Source organism: Ascidiella aspersa, chromosome 1 (genome assembly GCF_963924565.1).
Source record: "Ascidiella aspersa chromosome 1, kaAscAspe10.2, whole genome shotgun sequence".
Lineage (NCBI taxonomy): Eukaryota > Metazoa > Chordata > Ascidiacea > Phlebobranchia > Ascidiidae > Ascidiella > Ascidiella aspersa.
Window position 1 is genome coordinate 8,341,701 of NC_139447.1, and position 17,059 is coordinate 8,358,759.

Below are 17,059 nucleotides of genomic sequence, written 5' to 3' on the forward strand. Positions count from 1 at the left end.
AGATTAATTTTAAAACAGTGCTTTTACTAAATATCCTTCCATGTCGTAAAATGTGTATAATTTTAGAAACCAGTCTTAAGTTTCCATTAAGACAATAGGAAGGCTATAAGTTCAATAGATCAGTTCTTAACCTGGGGTCCACGGACCTCTTTGGGAGTTCGTGGACTAGTTTTAGGAGATCCATTACGGTCCAATTCATTCTTAGCATGGAAATTATAAATAGAATACATTTTTTAAACTTTAATTAAAAACACTTCTTCTAAATGTTCTTCAGTCTTCATTGAATTTCACATTTGTCGGACCGAAAACAGCGGGGTTCTAAGTATATTTGTTTTACAATTTATGATGTAATATTGAAAAAATCTTGAAAAAAGTTTGAGAACCCCTCCTATAGATGGCCTACATTTGCAGTGAAGGATCATATTTGATACCAAGGCTACATTCTTTGTAGACACAAAATATACGGGACTTTCAAATCAGGTACAAAGCAAGCCAGTTTGAGTATAAAAATGCGATTTCCTCATTTATTCCGACAAGACCAAGCAAACGCGACACAAAAACGGTTTGATTAAGTGTGGATAGATTAAAGATGTGGAACAAATTGTAGCGAGCCAGGGAAGAGTGTAAATGAGTGAAGTTAGTTGCGTTTTAAACGAGACGTGGCGAAATGGGGAAATGAGACATCCAGTGGCGTCCGACAACACTGTAAAGTGCGAAACAACAATGGTCATTGTGGAGCAAGAGGCGATTGGTCAGTTTACATTTCCACTCGAAAGCGTTCGACCTAACATTTATTAGAGCACTCGAAAAATCAGCCGTCACTTCTCGCAGTGTCCCTTTCGTGACCTAATCGCACCTCGATGACAAAATAGGAAGCCAAATGTTTTTCAAAGCAAACATACAGAGAGAGAGAACCATGAAACAGCGCCAGTTTAATGATCGTACATTGGCGATATTGGCGACATTTGAGGTTTCGCGAGATTTAATTTTAAGAAATAACACAAATTTTTAAAATATGTATATCCTCGTTAACAGAAAAACAACTTAACTTTAAGCAATTTGCCTTCACACACAAAACTCACTCTTTTTAGATGTGTTTTCTTCCAGTCCAGTCGTTCACCAGATACCGGCAAACAACATTAAAGTTCACAACCACAAAAACAAGATTTCAAAACGCGATTAGTTATATCGTTTACTGGACAAAAATAACCACGGCAGATCACATCCAAGCAAAAGTACAACGCGTTCTTGCGTATCGCCGCCCTAAACCTCGAGTGCGGGCCTCTGCCGATTCGGCTTTCTGATGAGCGTTTTTTTGACATGCGTCGTTTTGCGCACTGACGTCACGTGACCTTGCTCTTGCGAAGTTTGACCTTCTTCTTCCAGTCGTCGCTGATGGGCTCGAAGTTTGCGTTCATGGCGGCCTTGCCGCTGAAAAGACGAGATTCAAGCGAATTAGGGGAGAAATTGTTATTAATAAATTGGCATTATAAACCTTAGGACAGATATAAACAAAATTGGGAAGAATTAGTTTGTATACATTGTGTAGCGGTTTAACGAAAAGTAATTGCAGAAGTTTTGACCTGAAAGTAAGCGCATTAAGCAGGATTTCAAGGCAAGCAGGTGTCATTAAATATAGTAGCTGGTTTTAAACTTTAAAGCTGTTAGCTCTTCATATTGTATTAGGTTTCTTTATAATTTTAAATTGCCGAAGTAATTGATTTCCTTTATTCAAATATCTTTATAGGCCCGACTCAGATCGTATTACCCATGTAAAAATCATTAGATATAAGAAGCTTTGGCAGCATGATTGCTTTGTTACTACCTTTTTAAATACCAATTCGCGTTACATGAAGCTGAGCAGAGGTATGTATTTATTGTGGCTGTCTGTAGTTAATGTAGCAAGTTTGAGTCACAATTAAGAATCCTGGTCACCGGACACGCCTAATTCTATGCAATTCTGTCCTTCATTCTCTCATTGTTACAGCTGTGTTCAACCAGTTTAAACCCACCTTTGCAACTGATCGCTCTTCCACTTTCTGATCCTGTACTCCGGATCCATCTCAAGGTTGAGCTCCTCCTCCGACTCCATGATCAGCCTCTTCTCCTCTTCTTCGATCTCCTGCTTGGCTCGCTGCCACTTGGCTACCATGCCAACCATCTCGCGCGGAGGTTTCTTGGAAGAGGCGAGCTTGTCCTTCTTCACCTGCAAGTTGACATTTATTAAGTTAATTGACTGAAGTTGAGTTGTTATGATGTCAGCATATGCGCCGACCGTGGATGTGAAGATCGTTTTTAGATGCCCTGGATTTTCTGACAGGGCGTCAAAATGCCCTGGAATTCGACAAGTTATTAATAAAAGTTGAAATTCAACTTCTGTAGCCCAGTTTTTTAGTTCACCTAAAGCGTTTTAGTTCCTGAATTACCACGCATACACGAGGCCATACAACTCAAAAACTATATCTTTTAATTATACGTAAAGCCGGTTTTTTAATTTAATGTTACGTTTTGCTGGTTTGATGGAAACGTGTTTAGCCTAAAGGCGCTGTAATAAAGTTTGTAATAACAACAGCGCAAAAGCTGTTATCTAAGAGCTCGCATTTGGTGTGTAAGCACTTTTGCACTGGTCAAAGATAACGTCATGAAAGTTTGACAGTTCGTTGCCAGTAAATCGCAGGTTTATTATTGTTGGTTTGTTTTAAATTGCCTTCTGCATGGACGTTTATTATTATTGACGCAATTGTGTAGAGGGTAAAAATCCTTCTTTGATTATACAAGTTGACATTTTTTAATCTGTTTTATGTTACATATCGTTGTAATTTTGACACGCACCTTTTTAATTTTTTTCGTAGCCTTTTCCACAGCAACGTTCCTGTTTGCGTTGTGTTGAGCAGGAGCAAAGTTGGCCGTGCTAGGCGGGGCAGCCAATACAGCAGGAGCACTCAGCACTGTGTTGTACTCGACAGGCCCGCGCTGGAGTTCTGTGGCTAAAAACAAACGCATTTTCTGATGTCAATATAATATCGATCATCGTTGGTGGCAGTTTTTCACGGAAGCACTTAAAGTTTACCACTTTATTGCAAAAAAGTAAGAGTTTTCAAAAGCCTAAAATGAAATATTTTGCCAAAATCTTAGTTGCGAAATTTAACTGAAAGCAGTTGTACATCACAGAAATGTTTTATAAACTCAATATTTAAACTGAAATTCTATAAAATTTGGGCTTAAATTCAAATCTGTCTAAAAGTTGTAACCACGTCTAAGGTCAGTGATTAAAAAACATTCATAACTACAAGAAACATTTTTTCTTTAAAGCGTATATTAACATAAGACGGATAGATAGATAGAATAACTGCAACAACTATAGGCTGCAGTACAATGTTGGCAAAAAAATTACAGTTGCTTGATCACGAAGGCAGCGAAAGACCACAAGGTACATTGAGTCAACCGCAACCTGAAAAACAAAACCCACCAGTTGTTCCATTGTTTGTCGCCTGATCCTCAGCATCGCTTATCTCCATCTCAATCCCATCATCATTCACTTCACCTTCCTCAATCTCATCTTGAGTAGGAAGAGGCGGGGGTGGGGGAGGAGGGGGTAGGGGGGCATCCCCCTCCGATGGGGGTGCAGGGGGTAGCGGGGGCTCTTCCTCTGGTGGGGGAGGGGCTACATCCTCGCCAGGGGGAGGCGGGGGGACTTCCCGCATGGGTGAATTGCGGAAAGATGGGTCAAACCCGGGGTAATGCTGTCCGTAGGGCATTCCTGCGTACTGGCTTTGCATGCTCCAGTATTGGTAGTTCTGCATATTGTATCCGGCTCCTGTGGCACCAGGGTAAGTCATCATGTCCACGTTGGCCCCTGGGTCGGTGCCGGTTACCGCTGCTGCTGCCGCCTGGACTTCTGATGCCGAGATTTTTTCAGACTTGCCGGAGGTTATTGAATCCTTGCTTTCCTCTGTAGCGTTTGGTTAGGTTTAGTTATTGTTTGGTTTAGTTGATTTTAGCAACTATTCAAATTAGCTTAAGTAATTATTTTTTTTTGTTATTAAAATTTTTCTAAAATAAATAAATAGAAAGGGCAATGGAAATTTATCCTGGAAAATTTAAAATCAAATCGAAATTGAACTACATATAATATTTGAAACCTCATATAATTCCAACCAAATTATGTCGATTAGGTATATAAGTTGCCAAAAATAAGTTTTTTTCTAGACCCAAAAGTGTACAACATTATCAGAAAACATTACAATTCACACTAACCATTGATCATATCCTGATCCAAGTTGGATGTAGTGGCGGGTGACATTGTGGCAGTGGCAGTGGCAGGTGCTTCTTCCGACAACGCAAGGGGTGCTACCTCTTTTGGAAAGGTCCACTGAGACTGGCCGGTCTTTTTGTTCATGTAGAAATAGCGTTTGCGCTCGCTGAAGGTTCATGGAAAAATCAAAACACAAAGAAAGAGTCAACGACGCGCAGAAAAAGCATTTTCGCATCAGAAAACGATCGACCGCAGCATAGTAGTTAGGTAGCGTTTTAAAAAAGTCACATACCTTCCTTGAATTCCCGGGATTCTACCATAATTTCCAGTCCGGTCTCCACGCGACGAAACGGCAGCAAAAACCTGTGTGTGTGTTTTCTATACTTACGCTGCAAAAAGCGAGGAGAGGTGGCCTCCGCGACAGGGGGCGCCCATAACTTTGCTAACAGCAACAAAGGTCTAACTCTCTGATTTTTCTGTCGTTACTTAAAGGATGGATCAAGATTTTCTACTGTTAATTCTGGCATTTCTCCCCGCCAATTTGCGGCGTCTTGAAGTGAAAGTTCTAGCAACAATAAATCGTCTAGTGGAGCCATGAGCGTACCTGTCCCACTGGCACGCCCATCCCGCCGGCACCGCGTTCGTCTCGTACTTTTCCAGCTGCTCTTCCGCCTTCTTCAGCTTTTTGAGGAAATAAACCGCGGCCAGTTCGCCGGCTTTGTAATCGGTCGAACGAACCTAAAAATGGAGAATGAATTATGTAGAAATCAGTGGTGCCATTTCTAATGCTCAAGGGTGTAGATTGGATAGGTATTTGAGAATTTTTAAGAATCTGAGTTTTGCTCAATTGGTAAGCTTCTTGATGCCACTATTTGTGTACGATTATAGACCATTATATCAAATGACATTTTCCTACATGTTTTAAGTTGACTGTGTTGTTCCAGTACCATTTATAGTGACATTTCGGTAAAATTCTAAATGAAAATTCCAGCCGAGGTACCAAAAATCTATTTATTATTTTTGAGGGGTGCCGTAAGCTAAAAGATTGAGAATTGAGAACCAAAGATTGAGAATGACTGGTATAAATTGTGGCTGCAAGGCATGAAATCGATTTGTATAGGCCTGCTGGCATTGGCAAATATATAAGCTTTGTTGTTTTACTATTAATGTTCAACAGTTTCTATCAGTAGGATATGGTTATTGTTAGTTCAATTCTACTTGTTTTTGTTCAAAAACCTGATTTTCGTGGCCAAACAAGCAAAATAAATGAAATTAAAATGCGCAAATAAAATATTTTTCAGATTATTTAGCCATAATTTGCTTAGCATTAAAAAGCTTACAGACTTAGTTACAAACAACAATGTAAGAAATTTGCCTTGAAGGTAAACATCATGGGTTGGATCTAAAAAATAGCTAAAATTTGTCATTTTGATTTCGGTTGGCACTGGTAACACACCCTGTCACCAGTCGAATGCAGAACACTTGTTAGAAGGTATCAGGCTTGATTCGACAATTTCAAAAGTCATAAAGTGTTCTCACAAAATTTAACCTACCTCAATTTCCATCAGCAGTTTGTGGAAATCAGTGAGGCTATCCTTGGATATTTCCAGAAACGAGAGCTTTCCCAGGAGAGTTGATTGCAGTTTATCGATGCTTCCCTGTTCAGAAAAGAGAATACAATAACTTTTAAAAGTTATTCCCGACGCTCTAACTATTCTGGACATATAGTGGCAAATTTTATTACAAATTCAAACTGCAACAAAATAGTAAACCAGCTTACATGGTAATTACTAAAATTACACAACTAAGAATTGTACTTTTTGAAACTTTGACAAAATTGCACAACCCTAGAGAATCACTATAGATAGCAGTTTTAAAGCTGTTGTCCACACAAGATAAACTGAGCAAAGTATTTCAGCCATGCATAGAGCACTACTTGCTGCCTTGTCAGTAGAAAATAAGCGGTAATGTAATGGATTGTGGATTTGGTTCAACAAAATAATGTATATTGTTCTGAAATTTTTTACTTAGAAATAGACCAAAAAAAATAGTGAATAGGCATGTCTGATACTTGACATTCTATCACAATCCGATAGGAAATGACATCATTACTACGTTCAAGTAGGCAAATAGATACAATTAAAGTGCTAAGATGTATTTTTCCAGGTTATTACGTCATCATTTGGTTTATAGTTGAAAACATTTAGTTGCCTTTAAATAATTATTAATATACTATTTTTTATCAAATTTAGCTTTTAATTTACAATCACAAATCCTGGCCAGAAAAGCTATATTAATTTGGGATGTTATTTGCACTGATACAACAACTCGGTATCTGGTTTTGGCTCCGATGTGGTATTATCGAACGTCCCTGTTATTAAACATACGGCCCTTATTTAAAGAAGACATTCACCCCTGTTTGAAACAACAATAAAAAAAACATTTGAAATGAGAAGAAAATAAACTGTGTTAAGTAAACCTTATAGTGTAATAAGTTCCAGTCAAGTAGTAAAACAACAAGTCATAATCAAGTTAATTTAAACACATTGCCGTAAAAGTAAAGTCCAAGTCTTATCACTGGCTTCAAAAATAAATGCTACACTTACAAAGTCTATGAATAGTGAATACCGACTACTGAGTAAAATTTTGGATAAATCAAATTCGAAACAAATGGAAAGTTAAGATTTGAATTTCAAGTCATTTGCATAAATTCATTCGGCCAACACAAGTTATTTTCGCCAAGAAACAACTTATTTTCGCCAGAAAGACTAAAGCCAAGTGATTTGAAAATAGTAACTTAAAATTAATAAAATATTTATTTAGTGACACGTCTATCCAGGACAAACAATTTATAAAAACATAACTGAAAAACAATAATAAAATTATACATAAACCCTTTCCAAATGCCATTCCTAGATATATAACCCAGGAAAGTGTCTAACAACAACCGGTAATATTTCTTTTGTGTTTAGGCTACTCAACTCTATGGACAATGCTTGATACGCCAGATGAACCAAGGGCCATGCTTGGATTACATCATGGAGTTCGTAACGTATAGATACCAAGCGTTGATTCGTAACATATAGATACCAAGTGCACTTATAATGCAAACCACCTTGTGTTTTAAGTTTTCAGACTCTGATTGCTCCTTATCCGAAGCAGTCTGAGTGCTTCTGTCGTCAGTTTTTACGACATTTGTCTTGACTAAAGCAGGTGAATCCACCCGATCGGCCTTCCGAGAGACAAAACCACCATCGGGAAGAATTGGTGTCATGTCGTATTTGCTGGAGATACACAAAAGGCAAGGTTTAATTGCTGAGGACCCAAAATAAGTCTAAAATATTTCAGGCAACTTTTTAATGATTTTGAGATGTTTGTAATTTGTATTCTATTCAGATACCCAATACTTAAGGAAAATTTCTGTTGGTTCGATAGTAAATGACTTCCTTACCATGCTCAACAAAGCAAAATTATTCAAATTGAAATGTGCAATAAACATAATATTTTCCATGTTTTAAAGAAAATATTTGCAAAGAAACTTAATTTTAGTTGCCTTTAATGTTAGTATATTATTTTCTTTAAAAGATAACCTTTCAAAATAGAAAAAAGTTTAGCTGATCGCAAACCATGACTCAAATTCAACATGTAATTTAGTATCGGTGTCAATCACCCAAATATCTGACGAGCACCGTCACTACCACTTGGTATTGGGCATTGGCTCCAATATGGTTTTATCGGATATTAATAATATTGGAACTAATAACCTATTGACTAGTTTAACGAATTAGGTAACAAATAAAATCATTTTTTTTAAATGGAATCTTGCTTGAAACCGAAAAACCTTAACACATAGGTCAAAAAATGAGTTATAGGCAATACCTGAGATCTTCATCTGGTCCACTATCTTCTTCGGATTCATTCATCAATCTGTGACAACAATAAATCGCTTTTTCATGGTGACTGTTTTTACTAACAAGGCGCCAGCTGTGAAAACGCTTAGTGTGCAATTGTTAACTTTAGTTCAAGGAAACCTAAAGCAAGCCCCCAAAAATGTGGGAGATTTAGTAGATCCACTAAATTTCAGGCAAGGGCCTAGGCTAAATTACAGCAGGACTGCCACCGGAAATACAAAATGTATATACTATTTCGGGTTGTTAATGCCATGAAAATCGCAACATCTGCACAGAAGCTGTGTGCCAAGTCAGCTAAAAAAGTTTGAGGAATAATGATCTAAGAACTAACATTGTGATATTTGCAAAATGCTTTCTGCACAAGGAAAAAAACTTTCTTATTCGCTAATGTGTTGAATGCACATTTGTCATTCAGCCAACTTAAACGCGCTGTATTAAAAAGTACTGCGTCTACGGTCGACCTAGGTTTAAACTCAAGACGAAAGACAGCGTTTTGTGGTTGATTTCGGTTTTGCATTAGGTTAAGATGCAAGACCCAACTACAAATAAAAAATGAAAATAGTTGCCACCTTGTACAACGAGTTGAAACTCGTAAAAAAGATATTGGCACTTTTAAAAGGATCTGGGGGTCCGGACCCCCAAAGGCCTCAGAATACATTCATACGATTTTAAAACTATAGCATAATAAACTTGGCAAAAAATATACTAACCCATCTCTCCAGCTGGTGATTGGCTCCACCTTTTCTTTCTTGGCACTGATAACTACAAATAAATTTGTAAATGTTATTTAGCTTTTTAAACAGCGACTACCCTTAGTTGCTACTGTTAAAGAATACTTAAAAATAATTTATTTTCACTTTGACAACACATTGGAATAAAAACACAAGCACAATATTTTAAACTAGATATTTTAATTTACAAGTTTACCATCAGGTTGAATTCCATTTGAATTCTCGGCCTTCATCTTTCTCTTCTTAGAATGAATTTCTAAAAAAGATTTTGATTTATTTAGTATAAGAAGAGAATAGATTTTTAAAAGTTGTGATTTATACACACACGCAAAAATAAAGGTAAAGCAAATTTGGAAAGGCGGTAAAAAAATAAAATATCATTGACCGAGATAATATGTCTTTGACCAATCGCCTAATTTAAGCAATGTGTAAATTGCAATGTATGATAAATAACAGTTTTGTAATTACACAGCATTAAACACACCTGTGGAATCTAAGGCATTGTCCAGTTCAGCGTCGACATCAATTTCAACAACTTCCTTCTTTGGCTTTACCGCTTTCACTTCAAGTCTATAACATTTAAACCATTAAAAATAACTACATAATATAAATATATACTGTGTAACTGGTTTTCATTACATAAAATATGTTTGACATGCTTAACCGTTGGGTATCAAGTCGTTTCATTTCAAATAAGCACACGTTATTTGCAATTTTGTTTCAACTAAATATAAAATTTTAGTTTGCGAAGACGAACAATTAGATGTTTCACAGTCATGCAGATAAATGCGATAATTTATAACACGCCATCCGATTAAATGCTGCTTTCACACAGGCTAAAGAATGTGACTCCATTTGTGGGGAATAATTTAGTTAACCCATTTCAGGCACAATAAGGAAAACAATAGTCAAGGGACGACCAACATATATGCTGTATAAGTGTATACTATTAAAAAACATGATCAATACACATCTTTACATTAGTGTTGAACTTTTGGATATTTCGCTTTAATTTTTAAAAGGCAATTTTTTATAATTTTAAAAATAATACTAACTTATTTTGTCTTTTCTCAAGTTCCTTTTTCTTTTCTTCAAGGGCAGCTGGAATTAACAACATAAAAATTTACCAACATTGCTCAGTCTCAATTAACAATGTCTAACATTAATCAACAGTAATCAAAATGACAAAGTTGGCAACAGTTTTACATATTACCACAAACCTTTTAATGATGTCCGTGACTTTAACAAAACTTCTGTTTTCGATGCAGGTTGTTTGGCAGGTTTTGTTTCAGATGCAGCGGGTACTTTTTCTGCAATTTTTTGTGGTTCTTTTGCCGATTTCTTTTGCACCGATTCAGCTTTCTTTGCCATTTGACTCTCGTACTGCTTCATAACAGACTCGGGCAAGGTCCACGACACTTCATTTGTTTCAGTGTTCCAGTAATAAGGATGGTTGGTGTTCTCGTCAATACATTGGTTCCAAGGGCCCCAAGCAACTATAACAATATGAAAAAAATGGAAATCGGGTGGCACTGTTTAATGAGAAATTGTATTAAAATCTTGACACTGCCGCACAACTGTGCTTTATCATGTCAAAGTAATAATGAAACCAAAAAGAAAAAAACATTAAATAATACACATTTGTCTCTTAAGTAATCATATGATTATATGGGCCGAAAATTTATTTTCGGGACATATCTTGTTTTTGCCGTTATTATATGGGCCGAAAATTTATTTTCGGGACATATCGTGTTTTTGCCGTTATTCTTTTTTGGTTTCCTATGGTTTCCTATGGTTTGTTTCAGACCGAGTTTTGTCCGAAGCTTTATAGAAAAAGTAGACATCGTAGAACCTTCAAATTTTCAGACATGGCGTAGAGTGGTATGTAGGTGCTTTGTAAAAGTTTATGAGGCTGCACTCCCAGGGGCCTTTGCTTGGGGGGTAAAAACCTGAAATATTGCGTTTTAGCACTTTGTAGCTAACGACAGCCATCTAGCAGCAGAAAAACTTTCATACAGAATTCGTTCATATTCGCTTGCTTTGTCCAGCTCGCGTCGCGACGAGGCGGCTGCTGGCATCCCTGCTGCGCCCTATTGTCCCGCGCGTGCAACATTTGTGTTGGAAGTGGCTTGCCTAGTAAAACTATGCACATGCGACTTGCCTTTCATAAAGAGGCCTCTCTAAGTAAAAAAACCTATTGCTCTTACAACACAAAATATTTTACCACCGCAAATTTAAATGCGAATCCTACAGGCAGTGTACACATCTCTGTTAGCACATGTTGTAATTGTTGCACCATTCAAACATATCAACACCAGGTCTAAGCAAATATAATTATACAAGGGCCGCAACAACAAAAAGCTTAAGTTTAACGCATTCTTAACGACGACGTTACAAAGCTACGTCATAACATGGCGTCATAAATAAATAAATCTTGCGTTTATTGGATTTAAATTGGCAAAACTTTCAATATAAAACGTGGCTTATTAGGCACATAAACATGTTTGCATATTGCTCAAAACTACAGATTTAAACTCTGTTTCAACAGTGATTGCTCAGACCAAGGCATGGTAAAAATTTACACAGTAAAAGTTGGAAAAAGTATAGCAAACCATAGACATTAAATCATTTAGAGAGAATGAAAATATTGACTTTTTAAACATGCTAGCTGACCAAAATGTAATAACATGGCCGTAAGCATTATCTACGTAAATTTTTATTGATCAAATGTATGTTTCGATCATTTGCCAAAATCTACGCCATATTTGAACCCCCTTCGCTTCAAAGCCATAATTTATTATATTATTATACACAACTTATAATTGTGTGTAGATATGTTGGATTGGAGTAACATACAGAACAGGTGCAAATAGCAAATATTCTCCAAATACGATGTTTCCAATATTCTCCAAATCGTATTTCATCGTATTGTCGCGGTAATACACAAAGAGGTAAGGCCGTGAATAAAGTTTCACCCACCGTACAATTAACGGAGGGAAGCATTTCGAGTAGGGATGTTCAAGGCAGAATATCGGCGACACATTTATAATGCTTGCTTTAAATGCGGCGTCAGCATTTTTTGGGGCGACCAATTACTTCGCGATAAGCTTCGCCTAATAATTAAGTGTCAATAGGGTGTATTTACCGCCGCAAGTTTAAATGCGAAATCTTAAGGCAGTCTACGCCTCTCTGTTAGCACCTGTTGTGCATCTTGCTCCAACCAGCATACCAACATCAGGCCTAAACGTATCTAGCAAAACTTTCGATTTAATAGTTTGCGTATTAGGCACGTAATAGTGTTTTTCATATTGTTTGAAACGACAGATTTAAAGCCTGTTTTAACAGTGATTGCTCGGACCAAGCTATGGTAAAAAATTACCTAGTGAAAGTTTGCAAAAGTATAGCAAACCATAGGCGTTAAACCATTTTTAGTCTTTAAGAGAATAATAATATTTGATTTTCAAACACGTAAGCTGGTCAAAATTTAATAAAATAGCCATATGCATTATCTAAGTAAATTCTATTTATCAAATATATGTTTCGATCATTACCCAAATTCTACGCCATATTTGAACCCCTTTCGCATCAAAGGCATATTTTAAGTGGGAAGGTTTTCGGCCCATATCTGTTTTTGCTTGCAGAAACAAGTTAAGGAAAATGAAAAACAAAATATATAATATAAAGTACACAATACAAAATATTAAAAAAAAAATTTAAAAAATTAAAATAAAGTAAAAATTGAAAATAAACACTAAGCCCTGAAAATATATCCCCTGACAAAATATACAACAACCGCACCACCGTCTAGTTTTTGTTTATTATTACTGGATAAAGTGCTCAAGTCATTGATCATATAAATTAACGGTACACAGAAAAAATGAGTAATCATCACCAGGCCACCGAAAAGTTAAGTTAACAAAAGCATCATAGGGTAATGTCAAAAACGTTTATTTTTTTCTTGTGAAAACGTATTCTAGTTTGCTATTAAGAGATTAATTTTGTAATAAAGACCATAAGTGCTATGGCGCAGGTGTGTTGAATAATTGCAGGTTTGTTGATTTCAGTAGTTGCAACCAAAGTCAATGCTCTTTACAGTGGGTCCCCAGTCCCGGTTAAATCATTTAATCTGCAGGGTTTAATATGGACTTAACCCTCCCGCAGTTGCACTCTCAGCGGTAGTCGCACAATTGCACATTTTATGGAAAATTGCCGTGAAAAATGTTCAGGCACAAAAATTTAATGAAACATGCAAAATTTTAGTTGTATTAGGTTTTTTAAAAGTGTAGGATTGATTTACTGTCATGTAAATTTTAGCATTAACTTGATTACAGCTGCAAAATTTCAGGCTGTATGACTCTTCCCCGCACAATGTCTAAATTTTCCGAAATAGCATTTAATAAAAGAAAAATACAATAAAACACTATACATACTTTTAAAATCATCATCATTTTGGAGGGCAGCGACAGTGGTTTCCTTTTTCTCTTCTGCTGTTTCTTTTGATTTAGTTTTGGCGGCGGCCACCGGTTCAGTGTCAAGGTCGTTTATTTCTTTGAGAAAGTCAGCTACCTTGTCGTCCAGTGTACTGACTGGGATTGTTTGTTCCTCTTCATCTGATTCTTCGTTGTCTGTTCCATCGCCGTAGCTACCAAGCAACCCAAGTCCTGCTCCAGCTCGAAGTTTTTGTGGACGGGGAAAATCTAAAAGGACAAGACGGTAAAAATAGAGCTATTTTTCTAAAATTTACAAATAAAACAGTTTGCTAGCTATTATGCTGTAATTTTGTTGTGAATTGGACTTAAGTTATTTTAAAATGACTTGTTTACAACACTGATCAACATTCTTGGAAAGAAGACTCAACAGCACCTTATCCACTCTCCATTAGATAAATTTTCCATGGTCCACCATAAAATCAACACAAAAGTACATATTAGTTAAGTTTGTGTACAGGTTACTTTGATAAACAGCTGTTCATATCTTTGATATAGTAAAACAATGCGACTCCAACAGAGCTGCGGAGTCGGTTTGTTTTGCTGAGTCGTACTCGAGTAAGACCACGTAAAACTACAAGTTCAGAGACCGGCATGCACAGTAGGGTTCCTCTTTTTCCCGGATTTTTTCAATCCCGGGAAATGGGATTGAAAAAAATCCAGGGATCCCGACAAAAAAATTATACATAAAATTACTTCACTATGACGTTTGAATTTTTTTTATTTTAGCTCCAAACATTTAATTAAGCTGATTTATGGGCGTTCTTTCACTTATGGACGTGGAAAGTTATGCAAAACAAAAAAATACTGCATACCACAACTCATCTTGTTTGGGTTAATGTTTGGGCGAGGGTTGGTCAAGTATTATTATGTTTATTATTAATAATAACGCTTGACCAACCCTCACCCAAACCCGCACCCTAACCCAAATAATATGCCTTGTGGTATGCGGTATTTGAGGACCGTTTTTTTATTAACTTATACGTTCATAACTGAAGAAGCGCCCATTTTGTCCTGTAATATTGCTTACTGCAATCGTACAAGACCTTCTCGTATTAAAGTCAGGACCCTTATTTGTTTTTATTTAAAAAAAAGCGCATGCATTTTTATTGGTAGGATAAATTTAATTAAGTTTTTCCGCTGTTAAGCGCGAATAAAGCAACTCAAGCTTTCACATGGTTGGTACTACTTTTTTCTTTATATTACTCAAAAACAATCTTTTTTAAAGTTTGACTATGTTGCCGAATACCAGGGATTATAAAAAAAATTTCCTGGGATTCGGGATTGTTAATTCGCAGGAAATCCCGGGAATTCCCGGAGAGGAACCCTAATGCACAGTACCAAATTTTAAAATTGAAATGGCCGCCAACTGGAAATTGTAAAGGTGGAATAGCATATGGTGAACATTTTTTTTCAACCATGTATTGTGAGTGAATGAATTATACGACACCCCTAAGTTGATTACGGATACCCACGTTATTTTAGTTACATAAATTGGCAGTATACAGGAGCCTGTAAAGTCAGGGCCGGACTCAGGACTCAATAAAATCAAACAATTAACTGGAGTCGGATTTGGATTTATTTTTTTGGCAGGAGTCGGACTGGGGTTACTTTTAACCGAGTTGGCAGACGGGTAATACTAATTTAGGGAATGATGAATGGTCGGAATCCTCACTGATTTAAGTGTTACCCCGTTAAAACAATTATTAAACCAACGCCCAATATTGGAGTTAGGCTGGGGGTTAGCGTTTGGGTGAAGGTGGGTCAAGTGTTATTATATTTAATAATAATACTGTGAGCGTTCCGACCATTCATCATTCCGTAAATCAGTGTACCCTTGGCAGATTGCACTTCAACAACTGCCCAAAATGGCTGTGGCTTTGTATATTGAAATTAAACTTATAGGAAAATCAAACTACCTTAAAATTTCAAAAGAAACTTACTTTGTTGCTCCCTTGCACCAAGTTGCAAGGTCGGTTTCCTCCGTGACATCGTAACTGTTGTTAAGAGGAAAACTGAAACCTAAAAAAACAGCAAACATGTCAGTTTTATTGATACAATTTTTTAAATCATCTGCACTGCGTTACATCATGTCACCAAAACGCAGGCGTAATAAGCAGAATAACTGAAACTATCAACTATTTTCTACTTTTTTATCTAAAAATCATGAAGAACTGTTCCCTTTTAGGTTAAAATTGAATCATTTTTTTTTACTTTCTGTAACGCAATTTTATCTTCGTTATAATACGATGACCAAGTGTTATAACGTAATGTCTACTTAATAGTACTTAATAGTAGAATACTAAGTACATAAAGTTTTTTTTCAGTATTCTATGTGCCATTTGTTTTTCATATGTTTTTTTCTACGCCTGCGATGTACAACCATATAACTTGTCGCTTGTCATTGCCCATCAGAAGCAATTTGCTTCATATGGGGGGAGGGGGAATAAAAAATGTTGCTTATGACGGCATCAGTTACGTTAATTGTGCAAACGAGTACACTTGACGCATTGGCCGCATAAAATGGGAGAACTATAGTATATTATCTCCACATCTAAGCAACACGAAAATCATTTAAAATGTTCACGGCAAAAAGCATACATTTCGTTTATCTTATTTTAAAAGTGGACTAGGTGTTACTCACGATACAAATACCATACTGCAAATCTTTGTCAAAAGTGCATTGCCTAAATATTTGGCCAAGATTGCATTTTGTAGGAAGTCCAAGTTCGCACAGCCATACGCTGTGGACATGTAAAAAAGGGAAAATATTGCACGGCGCCTTCAAGGTGAAATGTTGGATTGCCATAATTAGGATTACCACAGGCATAAAAGAAAAATAATTTTCCTGGATTAACCTAACGCATAGAAATTTTCAGAGATGTGAACACAAATTTACGTCATAAGAAGACGTCTAAAGCAGGAGTTTTTAAACTTTTCAGACCGCGCCCTCCTTGATACAATTTAGCAGTGTTGTAAACAAGTCATTTTGAAATAACTTAAGTCCAAGTCAAGTCATTTGAAAAATAACTTAAGTCCAAGTCAAGTCTTTTGCAAAAATAACAAGTCAAGTCCCAGTCCAAGTCATCGGTTGCCCAAGTCAAGTCATTATGAGAGCAAGTCAATTTCAAGTCATGTCATTGTCATAAAAGTAAATTTTTAAACTATTAAAATTGGTAAACTCGTCCGATTACAAGCAACAATTTAACTAAAAAAACACACAAACGCAATATACAGCAATAAGAGTGTTTAATATGCAAAACTTGAGATAATTTTAAATGAAAAACACTTAATTTACTCCCAAGTTATTTGACAAAATGACTTAAGTCCAAGTCAAGTCATTTGTCCAAAAGACTTAAGTCAAGTCAAGTCATTTTGGTCAAAGGACTTAAGTCAAGTCAAGTCATTTGAAAACAGTGACTTAGGTCAAGTCAATGACTTAAGTCCTTACAACACTGCAATTTAGCGCAACTCGTGCTACCTTTCCGAATATTATGCTTCGGAGTCACAAAACCCATGTGCTTACACTGCAACTTTCAATGAAGAACGATATGCATTATACAAGCAGTGTTTAAGTGTTTTTTAATTTTCATATCAATATATAAATTTCGCTTAATGAAATATGGCGCTTATATGTTAACGGTGAAATTATGCAAAATACCTTTGTTATCTGAG

The 17,059-nt window shown here is 36.4% G+C and overlaps 1 protein-coding gene across 1 annotated transcript; it reads right to left on the minus strand.

Annotated features, from left to right (window-relative positions):
- Positions 1-516: 516 nt before the first annotated feature.
- On the minus strand, positions 517-15,623 carry LOC146167059 (formin-binding protein 4-like). Its single transcript, XM_083388747.1, has 16 exons — positions 15,328-15,623; positions 13,328-13,594; positions 10,118-10,393; positions 9,953-9,998; positions 9,382-9,467; positions 9,094-9,153; positions 8,877-8,928; positions 8,135-8,182; positions 7,371-7,539; positions 5,809-5,913; positions 4,860-4,993; positions 4,258-4,421; positions 3,470-3,952; positions 2,833-2,987; positions 2,013-2,206; positions 517-1,431 (listed from the first exon to the last, which is right to left on the minus strand). Exons 1-16 carry the CDS (start codon positions 15,374-15,376, stop codon positions 1,344-1,346), a joined length of 2,376 nt encoding a protein of 791 aa, XP_083244873.1. The 5' UTR covers positions 15,377-15,623; the 3' UTR covers positions 517-1,343.
- Positions 15,624-17,059: the final 1,436 nt, after the last annotated feature.

What these genes read in the sequence shown, in the direction of transcription:
- LOC146167059 (XM_083388747.1), bottom strand. Translation starts at nt 15,376, where the DNA reads ATGTCACGGAGGAAACCGACCTTGCAACTTGGTGCAAGGGAGCAACAA. An exon ending in CAATGCCTTAGATTCCACAG is followed by an intron (nt 9,154 to 9,381) that starts GTGTGTTTAATG and finishes AATCTTTTTTAG; the next exon opens with AAATTCATTCTAAGAAGAGA. An exon ending in GGATCAGGATATGATCAATG is followed by an intron (nt 3,953 to 4,257) that starts GTTAGTGTGAAT and finishes CAAACGCTACAG; the next exon opens with AGGAAAGCAAGGATTCAATA.